The 18,085-nt window shown below is 34.8% G+C and overlaps 3 protein-coding genes across 3 annotated transcripts; all 3 read right to left on the reverse strand.

The window, feature by feature from the left end:
- Nucleotides 1-347: 347 nt before the first annotated feature.
- Nucleotides 348-2,597, reverse strand: LOC11425068 (legumin J). The gene is made up of 4 exons (XM_003590641.4): nucleotides 2,270-2,597; nucleotides 1,888-2,159; nucleotides 961-1,734; nucleotides 348-858 (listed from the first exon to the last, which is right to left on the reverse strand). The coding sequence occupies exons 1-4, from the start codon at nucleotides 2,553-2,555 to the stop codon at nucleotides 481-483; spliced, it is 1,710 nt and encodes a 569-aa protein (XP_003590689.1). The 5' UTR covers nucleotides 2,556-2,597; the 3' UTR covers nucleotides 348-480.
- A 771-nt stretch (nucleotides 2,598-3,368) lies between these two features.
- LOC11424433 (protein PALE CRESS, chloroplastic) lies at nucleotides 3,369-8,102 on the reverse strand. The gene is made up of 7 exons (XM_003590644.3): nucleotides 7,819-8,102; nucleotides 7,665-7,738; nucleotides 6,748-6,942; nucleotides 6,393-6,479; nucleotides 4,735-4,785; nucleotides 4,119-4,307; nucleotides 3,369-3,879 (listed from the first exon to the last, which is right to left on the reverse strand). The coding sequence occupies exons 1-7, from the start codon at nucleotides 7,946-7,948 to the stop codon at nucleotides 3,643-3,645; spliced, it is 963 nt and encodes a 320-aa protein (XP_003590692.1). The 5' UTR covers nucleotides 7,949-8,102; the 3' UTR covers nucleotides 3,369-3,642.
- Nucleotides 8,103-10,156: 2,054 nt separating this feature from the next.
- Nucleotides 10,157-13,554, reverse strand: LOC11434597 (BTB/POZ and MATH domain-containing protein 2). Its single transcript, XM_003590645.4, has 4 exons — nucleotides 12,876-13,554; nucleotides 11,913-12,261; nucleotides 11,055-11,331; nucleotides 10,157-10,603 (listed from the first exon to the last, which is right to left on the reverse strand). The coding sequence occupies exons 1-4, from the start codon at nucleotides 13,313-13,315 to the stop codon at nucleotides 10,413-10,415; spliced, it is 1,257 nt and encodes a 418-aa protein (XP_003590693.1). The 5' UTR covers nucleotides 13,316-13,554; the 3' UTR covers nucleotides 10,157-10,412.
- Nucleotides 13,555-18,085: the final 4,531 nt, after the last annotated feature.

The raw sequence follows: 18,085 nt of genomic DNA on the forward strand, positions 1-18,085 counted from the left end.
AATTGATTTTTTTTTTTAATTCCAAACTCTTTTTCCATTTGTGAGTTTGTCAAACCATTTATATTTATAGTTGGGACCATCCAAGCATTACTCAACCGACCCATATATACATAACATATGAGAAAATATTCAATCTCCTCCTGTTCTCTGCATTTTTTTTTTATCACAATTGGAAGGTGTATTACTGGCATGAATGCATCCTACAGTGTTATTCTCGCCACTTGTACATACATGTAAACTAGTAGTTTAGATTAAGATCCATGTTAGAGATATCGTCTACAAGATATATAATGTTCATATTATAAATTAAAGAGTTTAAATGAAAAATAAAATTGAAATTAAAAGCAAAGCAAATACTACGTCAAAACTTTTTCATTTATATTAATTATTTCAAGAACTGAAGTTCTTGGCTACAGTACATCATGCCACCTCATTATTGCATTGCATAGCATGCATTGTTTTATTGATATTGTGATTGTTTTACTGAGATTGTGGTTGAGATTGAGGGTGAACTAGAGGACCACGGTTTCCACTGAACTTGATTTGAGTGACATCACGTGGACGAAGGCCAAAAACATTTGAAAGAACCTCAGCAGGGGTGGCCCTGAATACCTGCTTCACATGGCTAACAGCAGCTAAGTCGTTTGTCTTGAACACCACATACTCAAATGCTTCTTCATTTCCGGCTTGTTGCGCCACCACAAAGTTTTGTGGCACCACCAACAACTGTCCTCTTCTTACATTGTCGTCGAACACTGCGTTACCTTGGCAGTTCACTATCCTAACTCTTCCTTGTCCTCTTATCACGTACAATAGGCTGTTGGCGTTGATGTTCCAGTGTGGAGCATATATACCATTCTGCATAGTACATGTTATTGATTAGTTCATTAAATTTCATTAATTTAACTTATCACATCATAGAAATGTACACATTGGTTAAATAATTAGTTTTATGCATACCCTGTAGAGGAGAACATATTCGGCACTGAGGCGTAAATTGCGGAGGATTGGGAGGGTTAAACTGTTAACATCACTGATGCGACCTGCACGTGGGTTGTAGAGATCTGCATGTGCAGGGCGAGCGATGTTCTCCACAAGTCTTGCACTGCAGATAGTTTCTTCCAAACCATTCTGTCCACGTGTTCTTTGTTTCTCTCTGCTTTCTTTTTCCCACCATGGACGACCACGACCGTAGGGATCATCTTCTCGCTCTCTTTCTTCCTGACTATGTCTGGGATGTCTTGGGTCTCGCTCTCTTTCTTCCTGGCTATGTCCGGGATGTCTTGGATCCCATTCTCTTTCTTCCTGACTATGTCCGGGATGTCTTGGGTCCCGCTCTCTTTCTTCTTGACTATGTTCTCGTCTAAGAAGGTGTCTTGATCTCCCTTCATCTTCTTCCTCCTCGGGACTTCTTTCATATTCTTCATCTTCTTGCTGCCACTCAGGACTGATGATGCTGAGACCGCCCTCTACTCTCACGATTTGGCTCCTCTGGTCGCGTGGGGATTGTAGTCTCTTAGCTGTATCCTGATCCGTGTTGAGAGCCTGCGCTAAAAACTCTGAGCTGAAACCACTCAGCACGCTGCTACCTTCATTTTGTTCCTCAGATCCCTCCTCTTGTTGGTGGCGTCCTCCTCTACGTCCGGGGAAACTGGGCCTTTGTTGATGTCGTCCTTGTTGTCTCTCTTGAGTTTCAGGGAACTCGACCTCTGGGTTTCCGCCAAGGTAAAATACCTGCCAACGCATATTTACATGTGATTAATTGAGTTGAAAATTTTATAAGTTAGTAAAGTGTATAATAGTTCTAAATTGCAATCCGCAGTCATAAACACCGGCATCATAAAAGTACAATTTATAACACATAATTATAATTATACTTATACTTACTCTGGGGGTTGAATCGAGCTGGTTTACAAAGTTGGAGGTGTCGAGAAGACTAATAGCAACAATAGGTTCTTGACCATGGTTATATGTCCAGTAAGGAGTTCCAGCTGGAATGGCAATGACATCACCTCTGTAGAAGCGACGAATCTTCTGGTGGCTGTCAGGTTGCTGCTGCTGTTGTTCCTGATGCCTGGATCCTTGTCTAGACCGTGATGATTGTGGCTGTTCAAAAGTCTCAGGACAACCAGGAACTGAAAGTCCAAGCACTCCCTTTCCTGTACATATAGAACAAAATTCAGTCACAAAACAATTTAATGCATGCATTATATAGAATACTTAGCAATTAATATACTTAATCATCATTATGTTAATATAGAATAGTTACCTTGGATGATGAAAATCAATTGTGGAGAGGGTGAGTATGATGGCAAGTGAAGGCCATTAGGGTCAATGGTGCGTCTGATAAGGGAGACACCGGCACATTGTAGCTCAGGGTGGTTTGGATTCCATGTCTCAGTGAGACCAGCTTCATGCTCAACACGGTGGTCTGGTTCCAATGCATTGATATTGTTCAGCTGACATTGGTTGAACCTATCAAACTCAGAGCGAGTAGCTAAACATGTAAAAAGTAGCAAGGAAAGAGAAAGCAAAGATAGAGAGAACTTCCTCATTGTGTTTGTGAGTTTGGTGAATGAATTGGTGAAGAGAAGAACCTGTGGAGTGGTGATTTATAGTAAGAAGAGAAGCGTGAGAAAGGGACACGTCACACAGTGTAGGTTGCTAAGTTCATGACATTCTTCACCATGCATGCCTATGAATTCTTAATTTCCTACACATCACATTATTATATATATCCACTTTGTTGGTATCCTGAATGCAGTTTAAATAAATCAGACATGGCAATATGGAATGGTCCCCATGCACTCTGCGTCCATTCTTTACATATCAGTACTTCTTTTTCACTTTAATTAGTTCATTTACAGTCTTGATTAAGCACAAACCATGTTGCTCAAACTTAAATGCATAGATGTAGCTTTCAAAACAGAAGAGCAGAACAGAAAGGGTAGTGACTGGTGATGTTAAAATTTATTCTCTGAAAGTTCAATATTTACCTTGCAAGTATTTGAACTCAGCCAAATACTAGAGTAAGAGCATTCAAGTAACCATTAATGTTTAAATCATTTTAGTGCCTTTTGTGAGGTCAAAAATATTTTTGACACAGAATTGAATGACATCTTTTGGTGTTATCAAGTAGAGTTATTTTGTCTCCAGAATAATTCTAGCTTAAATATGAAATTTGAAGTTTTGTCTCCAAACATGTAAGCTTTAAATTATTGTTCAAACACATTTATGCATACATATATAAATATAAACAAAGACCACTCTACAATTAACTCAAATCAATTTTGTAACATTAATTTTTCATTACAAAACCAAACACTAAAAATACAGGACCATCCATTTGGATAGATGATAGATGTATATAATGAAAAATCAAAAACTCAACTTTTAACATGTCTTTACCTTTAAAAACACATTATCACCCAAAAGATTCTCATCACCCTAAACTGTCATGCCTACATTTGTGTGTCATTTCTGCTGTTACTAAATTTTACATCCTTACAAGGGGGAAAAATACAACACAGTGAAGCTACTTGGACTGCAAATGCAATGCATACTAATTTTTATTTAACACTATAAACTGTAGGACAACTGAACCGATGTATGTAAATCAAAATACAAACATGGAACGAATAGCTACCAGTTCAAACTAATAGCTAAATCTAGTAGAGCTTCTACTTGGCGTATCGTTTGCTGCTTCTCCTGCTGTTTTAAAATATTAGCAACTGATTCAGCATTAAGCTCTTGTTCATTCTCTTCTTCATCCTGTTCCGATCGAACGTCTTGCAGCAATTCATCAACCTCCCTTACAAAATCAATCCTCAAAAGAGTATTATCATCAACTTCAAGTGATGGACGCAATGGCCCGTGATGCTGATTCCAAACAACATTGAAAACAATTTTTTTTTTAGAAAATTCAAACAGATATGAACTCTAACCTACAATTTTTAGCTTAAATGGTATCTGCTCCATCTTACTTTTAATCAAACTTTGCAAAAAATAACCAATCAAGTTTAATCACTTAAAGTGATCCATCCAACTGTACTCTAGAATCCACTTCAACCATAATGTCAAACTACGGTATCCGTTATTATAGATTTGGTAAAACTTACCTGATCTATATCAAATGACTCAAATCCAGGGGGAACAAGAATGCTATATGGATCCTCCCTTGGGAATGTATCAATCATGATCTTTTTACATTTCTTTAGCCACTCGTCAAAATTAAAGCCATCATACATAATCAAAAGATCGTTGAGCAATCTCATTGCAGGGGTAGCCTCTCGTTTCAAGATCTCAGTCTACAGTCAAAACCGAAAGTTAAACTCAGAACAGAAACTAAAGTATTATGAAGGTTGAACTGCTCCAATATGAAAGTTGATGCAAGCATAGGTATGGGAAGGAAGAGGTCTAAAATATCCCATGTATTTTTAAAAAAAAATGGAGAACAAACGAAAAAGCTAAATATTTTGCATTAAAATCAACAAAGAGTATTTAAGGAAACACACTACTCTTTAGCAGCAGATTTTTTGGTTCTGCAGTGAACACTTATATTCTGGAAGAATATTTAGAAAGTTAATATTTTTTCCCTATAATAGGCTCTTAAGACATCACATTTCAGCAAATATCAAGGAACTAAGTTTCTCACCATCAAAGTGTGTGGAGCCGTAGAGGGGGGAACCAAGAAAGCATTTTAGTAATAAACAAAAAGGGGCAGTTAGTTGTTACCTCAACCCTTCTGTATAACAGATCCAGACTTCTTATAGCATCCTTTTCATCCTGTAAATAGGTGATTAATGTATAAAACAAGATGGTCAGAGAAAGAGGATGAAAAAAATATACAGACTACTTTTTGAAATAAACACAGAACAAATTTTAAGATTCAATTATGTTAATCCCTTTCAGATTATAATAATCATATCATATCCAATATAGAAGGTTACAAAAGGAGAAAACAAAATCACACTTTGCTCAATACGTCTATCATAATAAATTATTTGGATCAATTGACAGCTTGACTACAAACTCGGTGAAAATAAATAGTTGGCCTGACATTTGATGGGTCCAAAACTGCAAAACATCAATTATATTATGTTCATCTACTCTTTTACCTGCTAAGTTGAAGGATTGCATTACAACTACAAAATACTTTCTTCTTTGATGGTTACACTCAGACACAACAATTTTCTTTTCTGATGCTGCTGAAGTTGGCATTTGCTAAAGACATTTCAAATGATTTAATGTAGCCAAACTTGTAGTATTTTCAGAATTTTTGTATATTATTGTATGTAAAATGGAGTCCCCTATGAATTTAGTCTGTAATTAAATATAACCACAGTTCTACTTCACAAAGACAACGCCATGATTGTCAAACTCGGGAGTCTATAAACTCCTGAAATCTCAGCAAACTTGACTCGTAAACTTGCAAGAGGAAATAAGAAAATTTTGCTTAAAACATCCATTGTAGTGTCTAAAGCAAACCACAAAAATAAAATTCAACTATTTTGTAATCAGCGTAAAAGTTAAACCCAGACCAGACCAAGCTAACAGCATAATTCAAAACAGAAAATACAGCAATAGGTTCACAACTCAACTCTCAAAAAGAGCATAACAAGTTCAAAATCGAAAGATTCAAAGTTACTAAAGAGTGAAGGATTGAGGGGGGGTTGTCCTCATTTGAGCTGAGCTAGGTTTCAGCTCATTGGATGCTTAGAGCTATGGGGTTGAGACTCAATAGTATACACTGTCGTTTACTTCCTTTGCAGATGGATTCACGTTGAGATGCATATATAGAGATAAGGGTTACAACTATGAGGTTAATGTTTTGTGCACTATGGAGCCTTTTTTTTTGGGTGCAATAGTGGGCCAGTGGCTCAGAGTTTGCCTTATCATTCGGCTGTGGCATTTTTCCTTTTAAAAAAAATAAAAATATGTAATTTGAACTACTATCATTTTGCGCATGTATGAGGAAATAACAAGTATGTTGTAAACTTGTTCCATCATCCTCAACCTCAAGAACTTGTCAGAGTTAAGACAAAAACAATTTTTCGTTAACAAAATAACTCAATTTTGATACCAAGGTTCTAAACTCGTGTGATTCTATAAGTTAACTCGATAGTTTGACAAGCATGGACAATGGTTCTATAAGTTGACTCAAGAGTTTAACAAGCATGGACGCCACTATGTTGTTTACAAAGTCAAAAATTGGATAACTGAGGACATAAAGTTCTCTACAGTGCAAATGATTACCTTATAAACTGTGACCGAAGATTGACAGTCAAAGGACCAGCTCATTGAAAAATGGCAAGAAATATATGCTTCTTTCTTTTCATCACAAATTAAATCCAATTACCTAAAATATTTCAAACACCAAAATAACAACTTACATCACGCCGAGCAAGATCAAGGCGATTCCATATGACCATCAAAACAAGTTCGGTAAGTTCTCCTCTCTCAGCAGCTTCCTCAATTTTCTACAAGAGAAAAAGATCAATCAGAAACAGTGAATATTCATGTAATGCCAGTGTCCCTACAAAAAAACTGATCACTGAAAAGAAAAAAGAAAAAAACATAAATAAATGAAAGGAGAAAAGGCTTATACCATCTGGAATGAAAATATTTTCTTTATAATATTTATAATCAGGTGTATATTAATTATAATTTGAAAATAAAACTTGATCATGGTGAAATATGTTATCTGCGTGACAAATAGGAGACTGCATTGCAGCACCAAGAAATTACCTCTTCTACTTCTTCAGCGGCTCTTATGAAGCTTGAAATCAATTTCCTTGCTTTTCTAACATCTTCTTCAGGGTATTCCTTCAGCCGCATGCCAACTTCACGATACTCTTCAATCTTTCTCTCTTCTTCCTCTTCTTCTTCTCTGCGTCTTCGATGCAACTCCTTGGTCTTTTCACGTTGTCGGGCTTGCCATTCCTATCTTAGAGAAGGTTAATTAAATCTATTCAAATAAAACCTTCAAATAAAATTGGTTTCACAAGCTAGCAACTGCATGCCAAGAGACACATTGATACCGTAACGCTTTTACAGTTCTTACTCATCGGCAAAGAAGAAAATTGTCCACTCATAAAAAGAAAACATAATTGAAAATCAGAAATTGTGCCAGGCATCAAAGATATGACAATACATTTTTCCCCAGACATATTCTGTCAAGGTTGTTTTGTATAAGCACTACCTAATTGGCTGACAAAAATCAGAGCCTATAGATAGGACTATTGATAAGAGTTTGTAAAGAGGAGGCACTCCTCACCCAATTTCAACAGGCTACAACGTTTTTTCTTCAAAGAACTACTAAACATGGAAATTCAAAGAAAGTTGAAGAAGAAATAGTAACAAGCTAACAACAATAAAACAAAATAGATAGATATTACTAAAACACGATTAAAGAGGGATGAATTGACACTATTGGAAACCATTTTAAGACCCTGTTTGGATAAGCGCATATCATATAAGTGGTTAATGAAAAGATAAAATAAAGTCAATTTGTTTACACATAAACTATAAACTGGTTTTTTAAGTTATCCTGAAGACTGAAGAAGTAATGGAAATAGTTTATGGACATTGTCCTAATCGGTTTCAGAAGAAGGTCGAGTTAAAGAAGTGAAAAGCAGAAATGATAAGAAGGAAGGCATACATACATCATCATAGTAGTGAGAAGGCATCCCTTCTAGAAGCACCTCTTCCTTTTCCTTGTTGACACATGTTCTTAAAACTGTGAAGAAAAGAAAAATAATGAATTTAGTGTGAAAGTGAGTGGGTGTGATTGAAATATTAGTAGCGGCGGAGACTAACCTGGTGTGGAAGTGCACTTATATGAAAAAAAAGAGGGATATGGAGAAGGTGTTGCAGTAAGAAGGGATGAAGAATAAACCGGAAGGAAAGAGAGAGAAGTAGAGGTTAGAGAGAGGAAATTCATCCCCATAAAGAAATTAATGAGTTAAACCCTTGCTTCTTCTTGGTTTGTCTCACTGAGTCGAACATCAATTATGAGACACGGTCACAGCAGATATGTTCGGTAGGAGTAGGAACCGAGAGAAATGAGTATTACGATAACTTTTTAAGACAAAAAACAATGAAATATAAGTTGTGCTAAAATGGACTTAATTTTGTGCTTTTCAATTTTTTATGAAATAAAATTCAATTACTATAATTGAAGGGACCAATGTTAGGCCAATTTAATGCCGGAGCTTTTAACAAAACTCTATATGTATTAATCTATAGAAATTGTTAAAGAAGAGAATCAGATTTTAAATTGAGATGGACACACTTAAAGGTCTCAAATCAATATCATTAGACTAAAATACAAAGAAAGAAAATGTAAAATATTAACTTGATAAAGTACGAGAAATTTTAAAATAAGAAAGATTCACATTTTTTCAAGTGTATGTGAGTTGGATTTCGTAGACTTACGAAGGTCATGACAAACACCAAGACTCAAAATGCTTAGAAAAGTACTTACATATCATCTATCAAAGAGGTCTATGCATTGGTGGCGAACATCCACGCATTATATTATGAACTTTTCTAATAATAATGTGTTGAAATTGACTCAAAATTTGATGGATGAAGAAGATTGTTGCTAAAAATATAAAAGAATTGTTTAAAATATATTTTGTGTTTTCAGAAGATTGTTGCTGAAAATATATTTATGAACAATAAATATATTTTTGTACCGTATGAAGGCAAATATATATTTAAAGGGAATATTTGATGCAAATATATTTTGCATCGAAGGAGGAAAAAAAAAATGTATATTCAATGTGACATCCGTTTCAAATTTACGAGTTATATTTCTCTATAAATATAGATCTTGTGTACAAAATATCGAGAGAGTAGAAAACAAGGGTTTAGAAGCCAACAACAAAACTAAGGTTTGTAGAGTTTTCTCTTGACAACAAACACTGACTAGGGTTGGGATCGAATCACCATTATTCATCTTGGAGAAACATTATTAGGATGGAGTATCTTGGTCACAGAAAGAGATTCGAGACATTGGGTAGCATTAGGTAAGAGATTCGGGATTTTGGGTAGCATTAAGTTTGAAGACTAATTCTTGTAAAGTTATTCATCTATCAAACACCAAGACTCAAAACGCTATTTTAGCATTAGGTAAGAGATTCGGGACTTTTATATCTCTTTGTAAAGTTATTCATCATTTTAGTGGAACGGAGAGTTGTTCTCCCCCCCAGAGTAGGTCCCGAACTAGGTAAATAAATTTTTATGTTCTTCTTCTTCTCTCTCGCTATTTTAACTTTCGTTTGTGTTTATAACCATCATCCACTTTGATATTGGTTGCTATTAATTTACTCCACGCATCAAATATTTTATTGGTGTATTTTTTAACGAATTCATAAGAAACTTGTACGAATTGACTTGGCACTCTCCTATTTGTATGATTTCGTTTCCTCTACATTTGTTCTCATGTAAGTTAAACATCACAAAAAGTTTTTCTACGAACGAAGACCATTCTATAACATCACCATATACTTTGTTACTTCTTTATTTGGTGATATATCTTAGACAGTTGCGTTTTGTGCGAGAGGGTTAAGCGCTTCTAAATAGTTTAGTCTCTTGAGACGGGAACTGGACTGGTTGCAAATAACAGTGAATGTCCAATTTTTCACTCCTCTTTTAATGCCAGAAAAAAATCCACAAAGGAAATAGAAGATCTTATATTAGCAGCAAACAGTACAATAAATTCCTCCGGTCAGCTATTTAAAAAAATACACTTCTCTTCATTCCCAAGTCAATTCCAAAACTTCTGCAGACTAGAGAATCTGCACTGGATTTGTATTTCTCCACTTGAGTTTTACACTATCTTAGACTATTTATGTGTAGTCCCGCGGACATTCCAAGTGAACATGCAGAAATCTACACACTTGTCTCTTTCAAAAAAAAAATCTACACACTTGTCATTGTACAATTGAATAGCTTGTTGTGACTTCAGCGTCTATTTTTTATGGGAGCTTTGCACACTGATCTGTGTTAAGCATTTCTTAATCATGCGCAAAAAGAAATCCTGTTTCATCTATGTTTCCCCCAAAACTGCTTTTTTCGGGTGACTACCTCTCACGAAAAAATATGTAGAAATATTAAAGCACAAATCGAAATGTAAAAGCAAGCAAAAAAGGGACAGAGGAGTCATCAACATTTTTCATTTCAAACAAGTTTTACTAGTACAAGAGAAAACAAAATATTAGAAAGTGAGAAACCTATCGAAGACAAACCTGCAACACCACCAAACATGTTACATTTACATCTAGAAATGGAGTAAGCTACGACAAATGAAAATTGCAACTAATCCTACGAATGTTTATCTTCTCCCTCTATCCACGGTTCACTGTAATTTTTGAATGTGAGTGGAACAGGGTTCTCTGGAGACCTGGTCAATTTTCACAGTATAGTCTTTGCTTCACCCGCCTTCCATTTACATCACTGCCATCAAGTATTGCTTCGTTTCTATGCTTGCACAGGAAGTCCGAATGCTCAGTAAATCTAGCCACATACTCCAAGAGCTCAGTCAAAACAGATGGGCAACTTTCCTTCAAGTACTCGAAACCATCAGTTTGCATCACAGCTGAAAAGAAGAAAGGAAACGAAATACTTCAGTTGATATCATAGGTCTGATGAAGAATAAATAGGTACAAACAATTCTTTTGTTGTTATTGTACGCATACAAATTTACCAACAATTTGGGTAAAACTGTAAAAGCCATCATATACAGCATCCTAATTAAAAGAGTTTAAGAACTGCTACTACATCAAAAATACCCAAAGTCACTAAGCTTGATTTGCATAAACAAAGTAGTTGTAATTTTTGTAAAAACAAATCCTTAATAAAGCATAAGCATACGAATTTTCAGTGATAGCAACATACAGACATGAATGTCATTAATGACTTTAATTTTCAGTGATAGCAACATACAGACTTTCAGGCCTTTTAATGTCCCAATTCCCCTAATATTGCACATGTTTTTCTTTTTGTTGTATGTGAGAGACAGAATAGAAGTTCAGTAAACTAAAACACACCTCTGAGATTTTCAGGCCTTGCAATGAATTTCAAACAGACTGCTTTCAGCTGGAAACAATGGTGCTGCTCTGCCAAAGCTAAAGTTGTAGCCACGGTATTTATTGCAACATCTTCACATAGACTTGCTTCACACATCAGCCTAAGTCTATCTAAGGCATACCGATCAGCTGCTGCTAGCAGATGCTGAGCCATCAAGGTAGTTGCCCATTTTGAGTTAATCCCAGTAAGCTCTTGCATGTCAGGCAGCGAGTCCCAATATATAACATGAAGCAATGCCTTCAAAATAGAGAAAAAAATATGGCATAGCACAGCAGACAAGTTGCACATTCCATATGCATGTTATTAAACTTCATTTATAAACTAAATAATACCACAAACACATTAAACACAAGTACAACATGTTGTAAACATACGTAAACTGCATACAGTCAACGGCGGTTTGAAAAACCAATGGTTTAATAAGAATTAGAGAAACCAGCTAGAACAACTCAACAAACAGGAACCAAGCAATAAAGGAACTAAAATCAGAAAGGAACTCGGAATTAATTTCAATCAATTTTCAAAAGATATGTATATCAGAACAATCAACGCCAACATTTTTTGCAAACATGTATTAAGATGATACACCCTACTAATGCCAGAAGCAGGCAGGATTGGTCACTAAGTCGGTTGCAATTGTATGCTTAACAATTATAATAAGGGGAAATATTCTAAAACGAAACGAAGTTCAATATCTATATCAGGACAGAGACAAAAAGGATAATCGCAACGAATTTTGCAACAGCATTGCAAACATAAATAAATAAAAATTAAAAAATGATAAAGAGGAAGCACAAAAAAAAAAAATATATTTAAACCTTGAAAACAGGAGCCTCAATATCTTCAACTTTTATACACTGTGTATTCTGATCTTTCATAGGACCAAAAAGCTGAGCTCTAAAAACAGGTGATCGAGCTGCTAATACCAATTTATGAGCCGCAAAAATTTCGCCATTCACTTCAAAATTCACATCACTGCTTTTTCCACTTTCCAGAAGCTTCCCAAACTGGTGACCAATAGTAGAAGGTGATATTGGAATTGAAAATGTTTTAGGGCCCTCTGTGTGTGACCTCACAACACCGACGCTACAATTAACACTAAGACAGTTATCTTTAAGGTAATCTGAAGTCTCTAATGACGTTCTCTTAAAAAATCTCTTGTATCCCCTGAAACACAATTTAAAATAATTAGCCTTTACAAAACTGTACATCTTCCATTGTCACAAAAAAGTTCCATGAACTCAATTCAGCAGGAAATATTTCGCCAAACCAAAATCAACAAATGCATTCAATGGGAGACAGCAAACTTCATTATAAATCAGAAAATAAAATGCCATTACTTTGAGTTATTTAAGGGGATAGAGGCCCTCTCACACCCCCACCCCCCAAAAAACGAATCAAACATTTGCATCACATGAAAAAATAACACGAAACATTCCACCGCAAAATGAACAAATTACTAATATCAGAAATCCTTTCACCCCTTTTCCCAATTCAAAACACTTCAGCATTTTCAACTCACAGTCACAGACATGTATAACTTCCAAATATTCATCTTTCTTATAAATAAAAATCACCCAAAATTCATAGCATTCCAAGTAACCAACATTGGGTCAATTCAAGAACAAGAACATAACAATCAAAATTTACACAAAATGTAAAAAAACCCATCAAGTGCAAACCTTTACAAACACTACCCTCAACAACAAGATCAGAACATAGCAAAAATTAAAAAAGACTGTTTTTATGCAAATTAAACTAAGTGATAACTGAAAACTAACCACATGCTACCACGGTATTTCAACGTATAAGGTCCACTCTCCAACGTCCTATCAAAATGACTATGAACCTTATGCCTCTCTTTCCCACTCTGATCCAAAAGCGTTAATTCAAAAAGCGCCCTAACATCAGTCCCTTCACTCGCAAGCGCGATGAAAAGCGACACATACGTAGCATTATCCTCCACGCTTTTCCCATCAGGGTAAAAATAAATCGCCCATTCGTACCCACCAACGGTGAAAATCTCCGATGCTATGTATTTCCCAATTCCAATCCCTTTTGAGAGTGAATACCCCGTTATCTTGAACCTGTGTGAGCCTTTGATGGTGTCGGTTATCGATGTTGAGGAGGTTGTTGATGGAATTGAGGGTGGTGATGGTGATGAAGATGATGATGATGAATTTGAGGATGGCCTCGTTGTTTCTCGAAGAATCTTACCCATATGAGAGCCACGAGAAGGTGAATTGGTGGTGAAATTAGGGTGAGATTATGTAGAATTCAAACCCGATCTGTGGGAATTGGGATCGGGTGAGAATCTTTATCGAGAAAAGGTGAGATTTTGGAAAGAAAATATAGGGGAATTTGAAGATGGAAATTCTAGGGTTTGGATTTGGAGAAAGAAGAGATAAATGAAAAAATGGAAGAAAATCTATGGATGGTGGTGATAAAGGAAAGTTGATGTGTCACGCGCTATGGACTTCGCGTAGATTTTATAGTTCATTTGGTTGAGTTGTTTTTATTTTTTGAACACGTGTATGGGTGTGATAGGTAGATCTAGGAAGCAAAAAAGTTGTGACGACGGTGAATTTATACAGTGAATTATTTTGTCACGTTTGGCGGCGCCTCAATTTCCAGTTTCCACCGTACTCAAGAAAAGTAAACACCTTTCTTAAACCAAACATGAGGTTTCATTCTAATCATTACTATTTTCTCAAAAAAAAAAAAAAACTAATCATTTATTTATTCTTTCAAAAAAGAAAAAATCTAATCGTTTATTTATTCTCTCAAAAAAAAAAACATCAACTTTTATTGAGATAATTTTCTCTTATAAGTAGGATCGGAGGAAATATTTGATTAACAACCAAATTAAATGACCCAAAAATTTTAGTATTTTATTCTAATAATTTTTTAAGGGCATTCTAGTCGTTTATTAAAATTGATATTAGTCCCATCTTATTTATGAGGTGTCTTATTTGAACAACTATTTGCATGACACCTTATGAATAATTGTAGATTTACAAAGAAAAATAAATATTTGCACGAAAATCAAAATAACAGAAATAAAAGATAAAATCATAATGCGAATATGAACGATAGTCTATATTAAAAACTAGATACATCATCTATTGAATGAATTTAAAAAGAAAATTATTTCGTATAAATGAGACCGAAAGGTATAAATTACATCAAGTGAGATTAATTAATATAAATTTTAGGGTTAAATATGTTTTTGGTCCCTACATTTTACGCGATTTTGAGAATAGTCCCTACATTTCAATAAATGTTTTTAAAATCCCTACATTTTTCCTCCGTTAGCGTAAATAGTCCTTGTTGTCAAATTTCTAACGTGATGTCAATGTTGGTGGTTCAATCTCGCTGGAAAACGGCGGGGAACTTCACCACGGTCTTTCTCCGCAACGTCGTAGATGCGGATCGCCAGTGTTCGTGACATTTCCAGTGAAATATGTTGGTTTAGATGGAAAGATTTGGAGGCCGAAAGCGATGATGTTATCGTTGAAAGTGTTTGCTGTTGCAGGTGTGGAAGGTGTTGTGGTGGAGATTTGGTGGGGTGGGTTTGAACTTGTTATGATGGCTTGTGTTTCATCAATATGACACTGAAGGCAGGGACCAATTGCACCAACGAAAGAAAAATGTAGGGATTTTAAAAACATTTATTGAAATGTAGGGATTATTCTCAAAATCGCGTAAAATGTAGGGACCAAAAACATATTTAACCCTAAATTTTAAAGTTGATAAAATAAAGGAAAATTTTATGGTGAAGTCATAAGAATGACTTTTTTTGTGAAGTTAACAATATAACATCAAAAATGTAATGAGTAACACCCCACTGTTTGTACAATGACATCAAAAGTTCACTCCTCATATTATCATCAACCCATCAGATTAACAAGATTACACTTAATCTAATTTTATCCTACCTTGTTATAAGCGTAACACTCCACAAAGTGTAACACTCAAGACTATCACATAATATCATCAACTTTGTTTGCATGTTAAATATTCCAACTATAAAATAGTACCTGTAGGTCCAAGATGTTGCAAGCATTACTAGATGAATTACTATTGAACATTAATCAGTAATCAACAATTTAAAAATGAATCAAACATTAAAATCAAAATTAATTTTTTCAAAAAAGTCAATTTCCTGACTGCACCGTAGAAGCTCCCTAAAATAAAGGATAATATTTCATGTACACACTTTTTTCCATACACACATTGTACTACTCCATGTGAGAGTGTGTGAGAGCCAATACATGTGAGTTTTTTTGTATGTGGAAGGACCACAAGGACACTTGTCAAAATTGTGTGTGGGTGTACAAATTGTACATGCCACTTAAGATGGTCTATGTATCACTACTCAAAATAAAACATGTGGAAAGGACAAAAGACATCTGGTTTTTTCCCTCTCATTTCACTAGGCGAACATCACTTTCGCCAAACGAACCTACGCTTGTTGAAAGTCAATAAATAGGCAACGTGATCAAAATTTTAGGTTATCACTTGTAACACAATGCATTTTAGAGAGAGAAGAAGAGGATGGGAAGGTGATCGCTTCACCACCGAGAGATAAGAAGCTTGGAAGCAAACTTGTTCATGTTTCTTCATCGTCGTTAAACCTTTCTTTGTGTTATGCTTAAATTAGATGTAAATAGTTAGGATTATAATGTAGGGTCTTGCTAACCAGTGCCCTCAGGATAATGGTTAAGGAAACTAAAAGTAGTAGTTTTACGTTGGAAATTACAATTTTTTGACTTTTAGAAAGTTGAATTCAACACTTTTCACCATTTTTCAACAAATTATTTTTATTTATGTTCTTTTAATCAATGCCCCAAAAACACTCTTTAGCATTTTCCTATAATGTATTACTCTTAATTTGTCCGAATATATATGATTAATGTATTTAATATACTTTTTTTGTTTAAATATGTTATGAATGTTTCCGTCGATGAACATTGCAAACGTTATTTTAATTTAGTAAGTGTGAGAGATCGATTTGCTATCTAAGGGATCCGGTTTAAATCATGCATATATGGATGACTATTCGCTTCCATGTCATTAAATCAATTGGCTATTTTGCACCCGAGCATCATAAATCAATTGATTCAATGATTTTCACATCATTAATAAAAAATGGGGACGTACACCGAGGGATATGTGGAGTTATATTGTAAGCATAAAAATATATATAATTGATTACAAGGGACCATTAGATGAGTAGTTATCTAATTCTAATCCCAGTATACAACTTTATATAACTTGTCTTAACTTAATTGCAATCCTGCCACCAAACCAATTTTACAAACCTTAATTTAGAATTCCTGTGAATTTAAGAACGATCGAAACTAAGCGCGGTCTTTGTGGATCGATACAATTTATTTTTGATAACACAAACTGGCATAGTACTTATCGTTGTACGAGGATAGATGAGATCTTTTATATCAAATGGCGTCAGTTGTTGGGGATTGCGTTGAATTAGTTTTGATATTGCCTGTGTTATGGATTTTTTAAGTTTGTATCTTTTTTTCTCCTTTCTGCTCGTTTTGCTGGGCAAAGCTAGATTGGTCAGCGAACAAGACATAACTTGTAAATTTTAGTTTAGTTTTTATTTATTTTTTTAGTTATATAACACTCCTGGATACTAACCTACCAATATATTTGTTTGATTGTCTTTGTATGCGAGGCAAAACACTTTACAACCAACTGTTTTTTTTTATCTTGATATTGAAAAAACAAGCATTTCAGCAATCAACAATGTTAGCCAACATGACCAATAGCAACAAGGATAAATAAATTTGCTTAATCAGCCCAACATGGTAATAACTAGAGGTAGATGGAGATGAAGATGAGGGTCATCCAACTCATGCAATCGAATCCATTCAACGAAATAGACCATGAAGATCCCATCAATCATCTAGTAAAGGTTATTCCATCATCATCTCGCTTGACATGCCAAATACTAGAATTTGGATCAACCAACAATAAATCTGAAGAATTGGAACACTCTAGAAGATTAGTTCATCAAAGGATTATTCCTGCATAGCAGAATTCAAGATTCTAAGACGACAATCATTGTCTTCACTCGAGATTCAATTTCAGTTGAGGTATGTTAGATTTGATTGGTTTTATTTAGTAGTTAGGGTCGAATTCAATTTCAACCGGAGTATGAAACATAAATATATAAATCGGTTAAGTTCCACTACAATGTATAAAGTTCACATCAACATTAAAATTATTCTTCAATGAAACATAAATATAATTTTATGTTAACGAAATTTGAGATATTTATAGAGACAAAAAAACTTAAAAAATATTATGGTTCTATGTCTTAAATCCATCTCAATCCTTCGCGATTGAATTGAGACATGTTGATTTTAGTTATTAAGATTCAAGTTTCGGGCTTCCGGCTCATTCACGATGAAGTCAGTTCGACAATGGATGGTTTGGTTTGAAAGGGCTGGTGTGGCTTGCTTATGTTTTTGTAGAGAGTTGATAAATCTTTGATCGCTTATGTGTTGGCAATGGTTTATACGCCAAATTTTCTTATTCGTCATTTACTATGTTTGACTTTGATTGTGGGGCTCGAAAGAGCCGTTTAGCTTGTCGTCATTTTTTGTAGGGAGTTAATGGTACATGGACCTGTTTTCGTATTGACGGACGATCCATACATCACACCTTTGATTAGTTTTAGGATTAATTAGAGGCAAATCAACCTGAGTTGTTTTAATTTTCTATATTAACCGCTTGGGTCGACCTACACAAGTTATTAGAGTCTTGTTGGGTCACCCTCTATTCTCTTTAATATCATTGTGCTCTTAATTTAACAAAAATAATAATAAATAAGTTTGGAAAAGACCTTCAATAATAATTGACTTCAAAATACATTGAATCGATTATGAATTTGATTTACCCTAAATTCGACTATTTGGAATTTCAAGCTAATAACTTACTTGCGTGTGTTTGGTTTGCAAAA

The sequence above is a fragment of the Medicago truncatula genome, chromosome 1 (assembly GCF_003473485.1).
Source record: "Medicago truncatula cultivar Jemalong A17 chromosome 1, MtrunA17r5.0-ANR, whole genome shotgun sequence".
In the NCBI taxonomy this organism is placed as follows: Eukaryota; Viridiplantae; Streptophyta; class Magnoliopsida; order Fabales; family Fabaceae; genus Medicago; species Medicago truncatula.

What these genes read in the sequence shown, in the direction of transcription:
- LOC11434597 (XM_003590645.4), bottom strand. Translation starts at nt 13,315, where the DNA reads ATGGGTAAGATTCTTCGAGAAACAACGAGGCCATCCTCAAATTCATCA. An exon ending in AAATACCGTGGTAGCATGTG is followed by an intron (nt 12,262 to 12,875) that starts GTTAGTTTTCAG and finishes ATTGTGTTTCAG; the next exon opens with GGGATACAAGAGATTTTTTA. An exon ending in AAGGCCTGAAAATCTCAGAG is followed by an intron (nt 10,604 to 11,054) that starts GTGTGTTTTAGT and finishes TCTTCTTTTCAG; the next exon opens with CTGTGATGCAAACTGATGGT.
- LOC11424433 (XM_003590644.3), bottom strand. Translation starts at nt 7,948, where the DNA reads ATGGGGATGAATTTCCTCTCTCTAACCTCTACTTCTCTCTCTTTCCTT. An exon ending in CCGCTGAAGAAGTAGAAGAG is followed by an intron (nt 6,480 to 6,747) that starts GTAATTTCTTGG and finishes TTTCTCTTGTAG; the next exon opens with AAAATTGAGGAAGCTGCTGA. An exon ending in TTGATCTTGCTCGGCGTGAT is followed by an intron (nt 4,786 to 6,392) that starts GTAAGTTGTTAT and finishes ACCTATTTACAG; the next exon opens with GATGAAAAGGATGCTATAAG.
- LOC11425068 (XM_003590641.4), bottom strand. Translation starts at nt 2,555, where the DNA reads ATGAGGAAGTTCTCTCTATCTTTGCTTTCTCTTTCCTTGCTACTTTTT. An exon ending in ATTGATTTTCATCATCCAAG is followed by an intron (nt 2,160 to 2,269) that starts GTAACTATTCTA and finishes CTATATGTACAG; the next exon opens with GAAAGGGAGTGCTTGGACTT. An exon ending in AGCTCGATTCAACCCCCAGA is followed by an intron (nt 1,735 to 1,887) that starts GTAAGTATAAGT and finishes ATGCGTTGGCAG; the next exon opens with GTATTTTACCTTGGCGGAAA.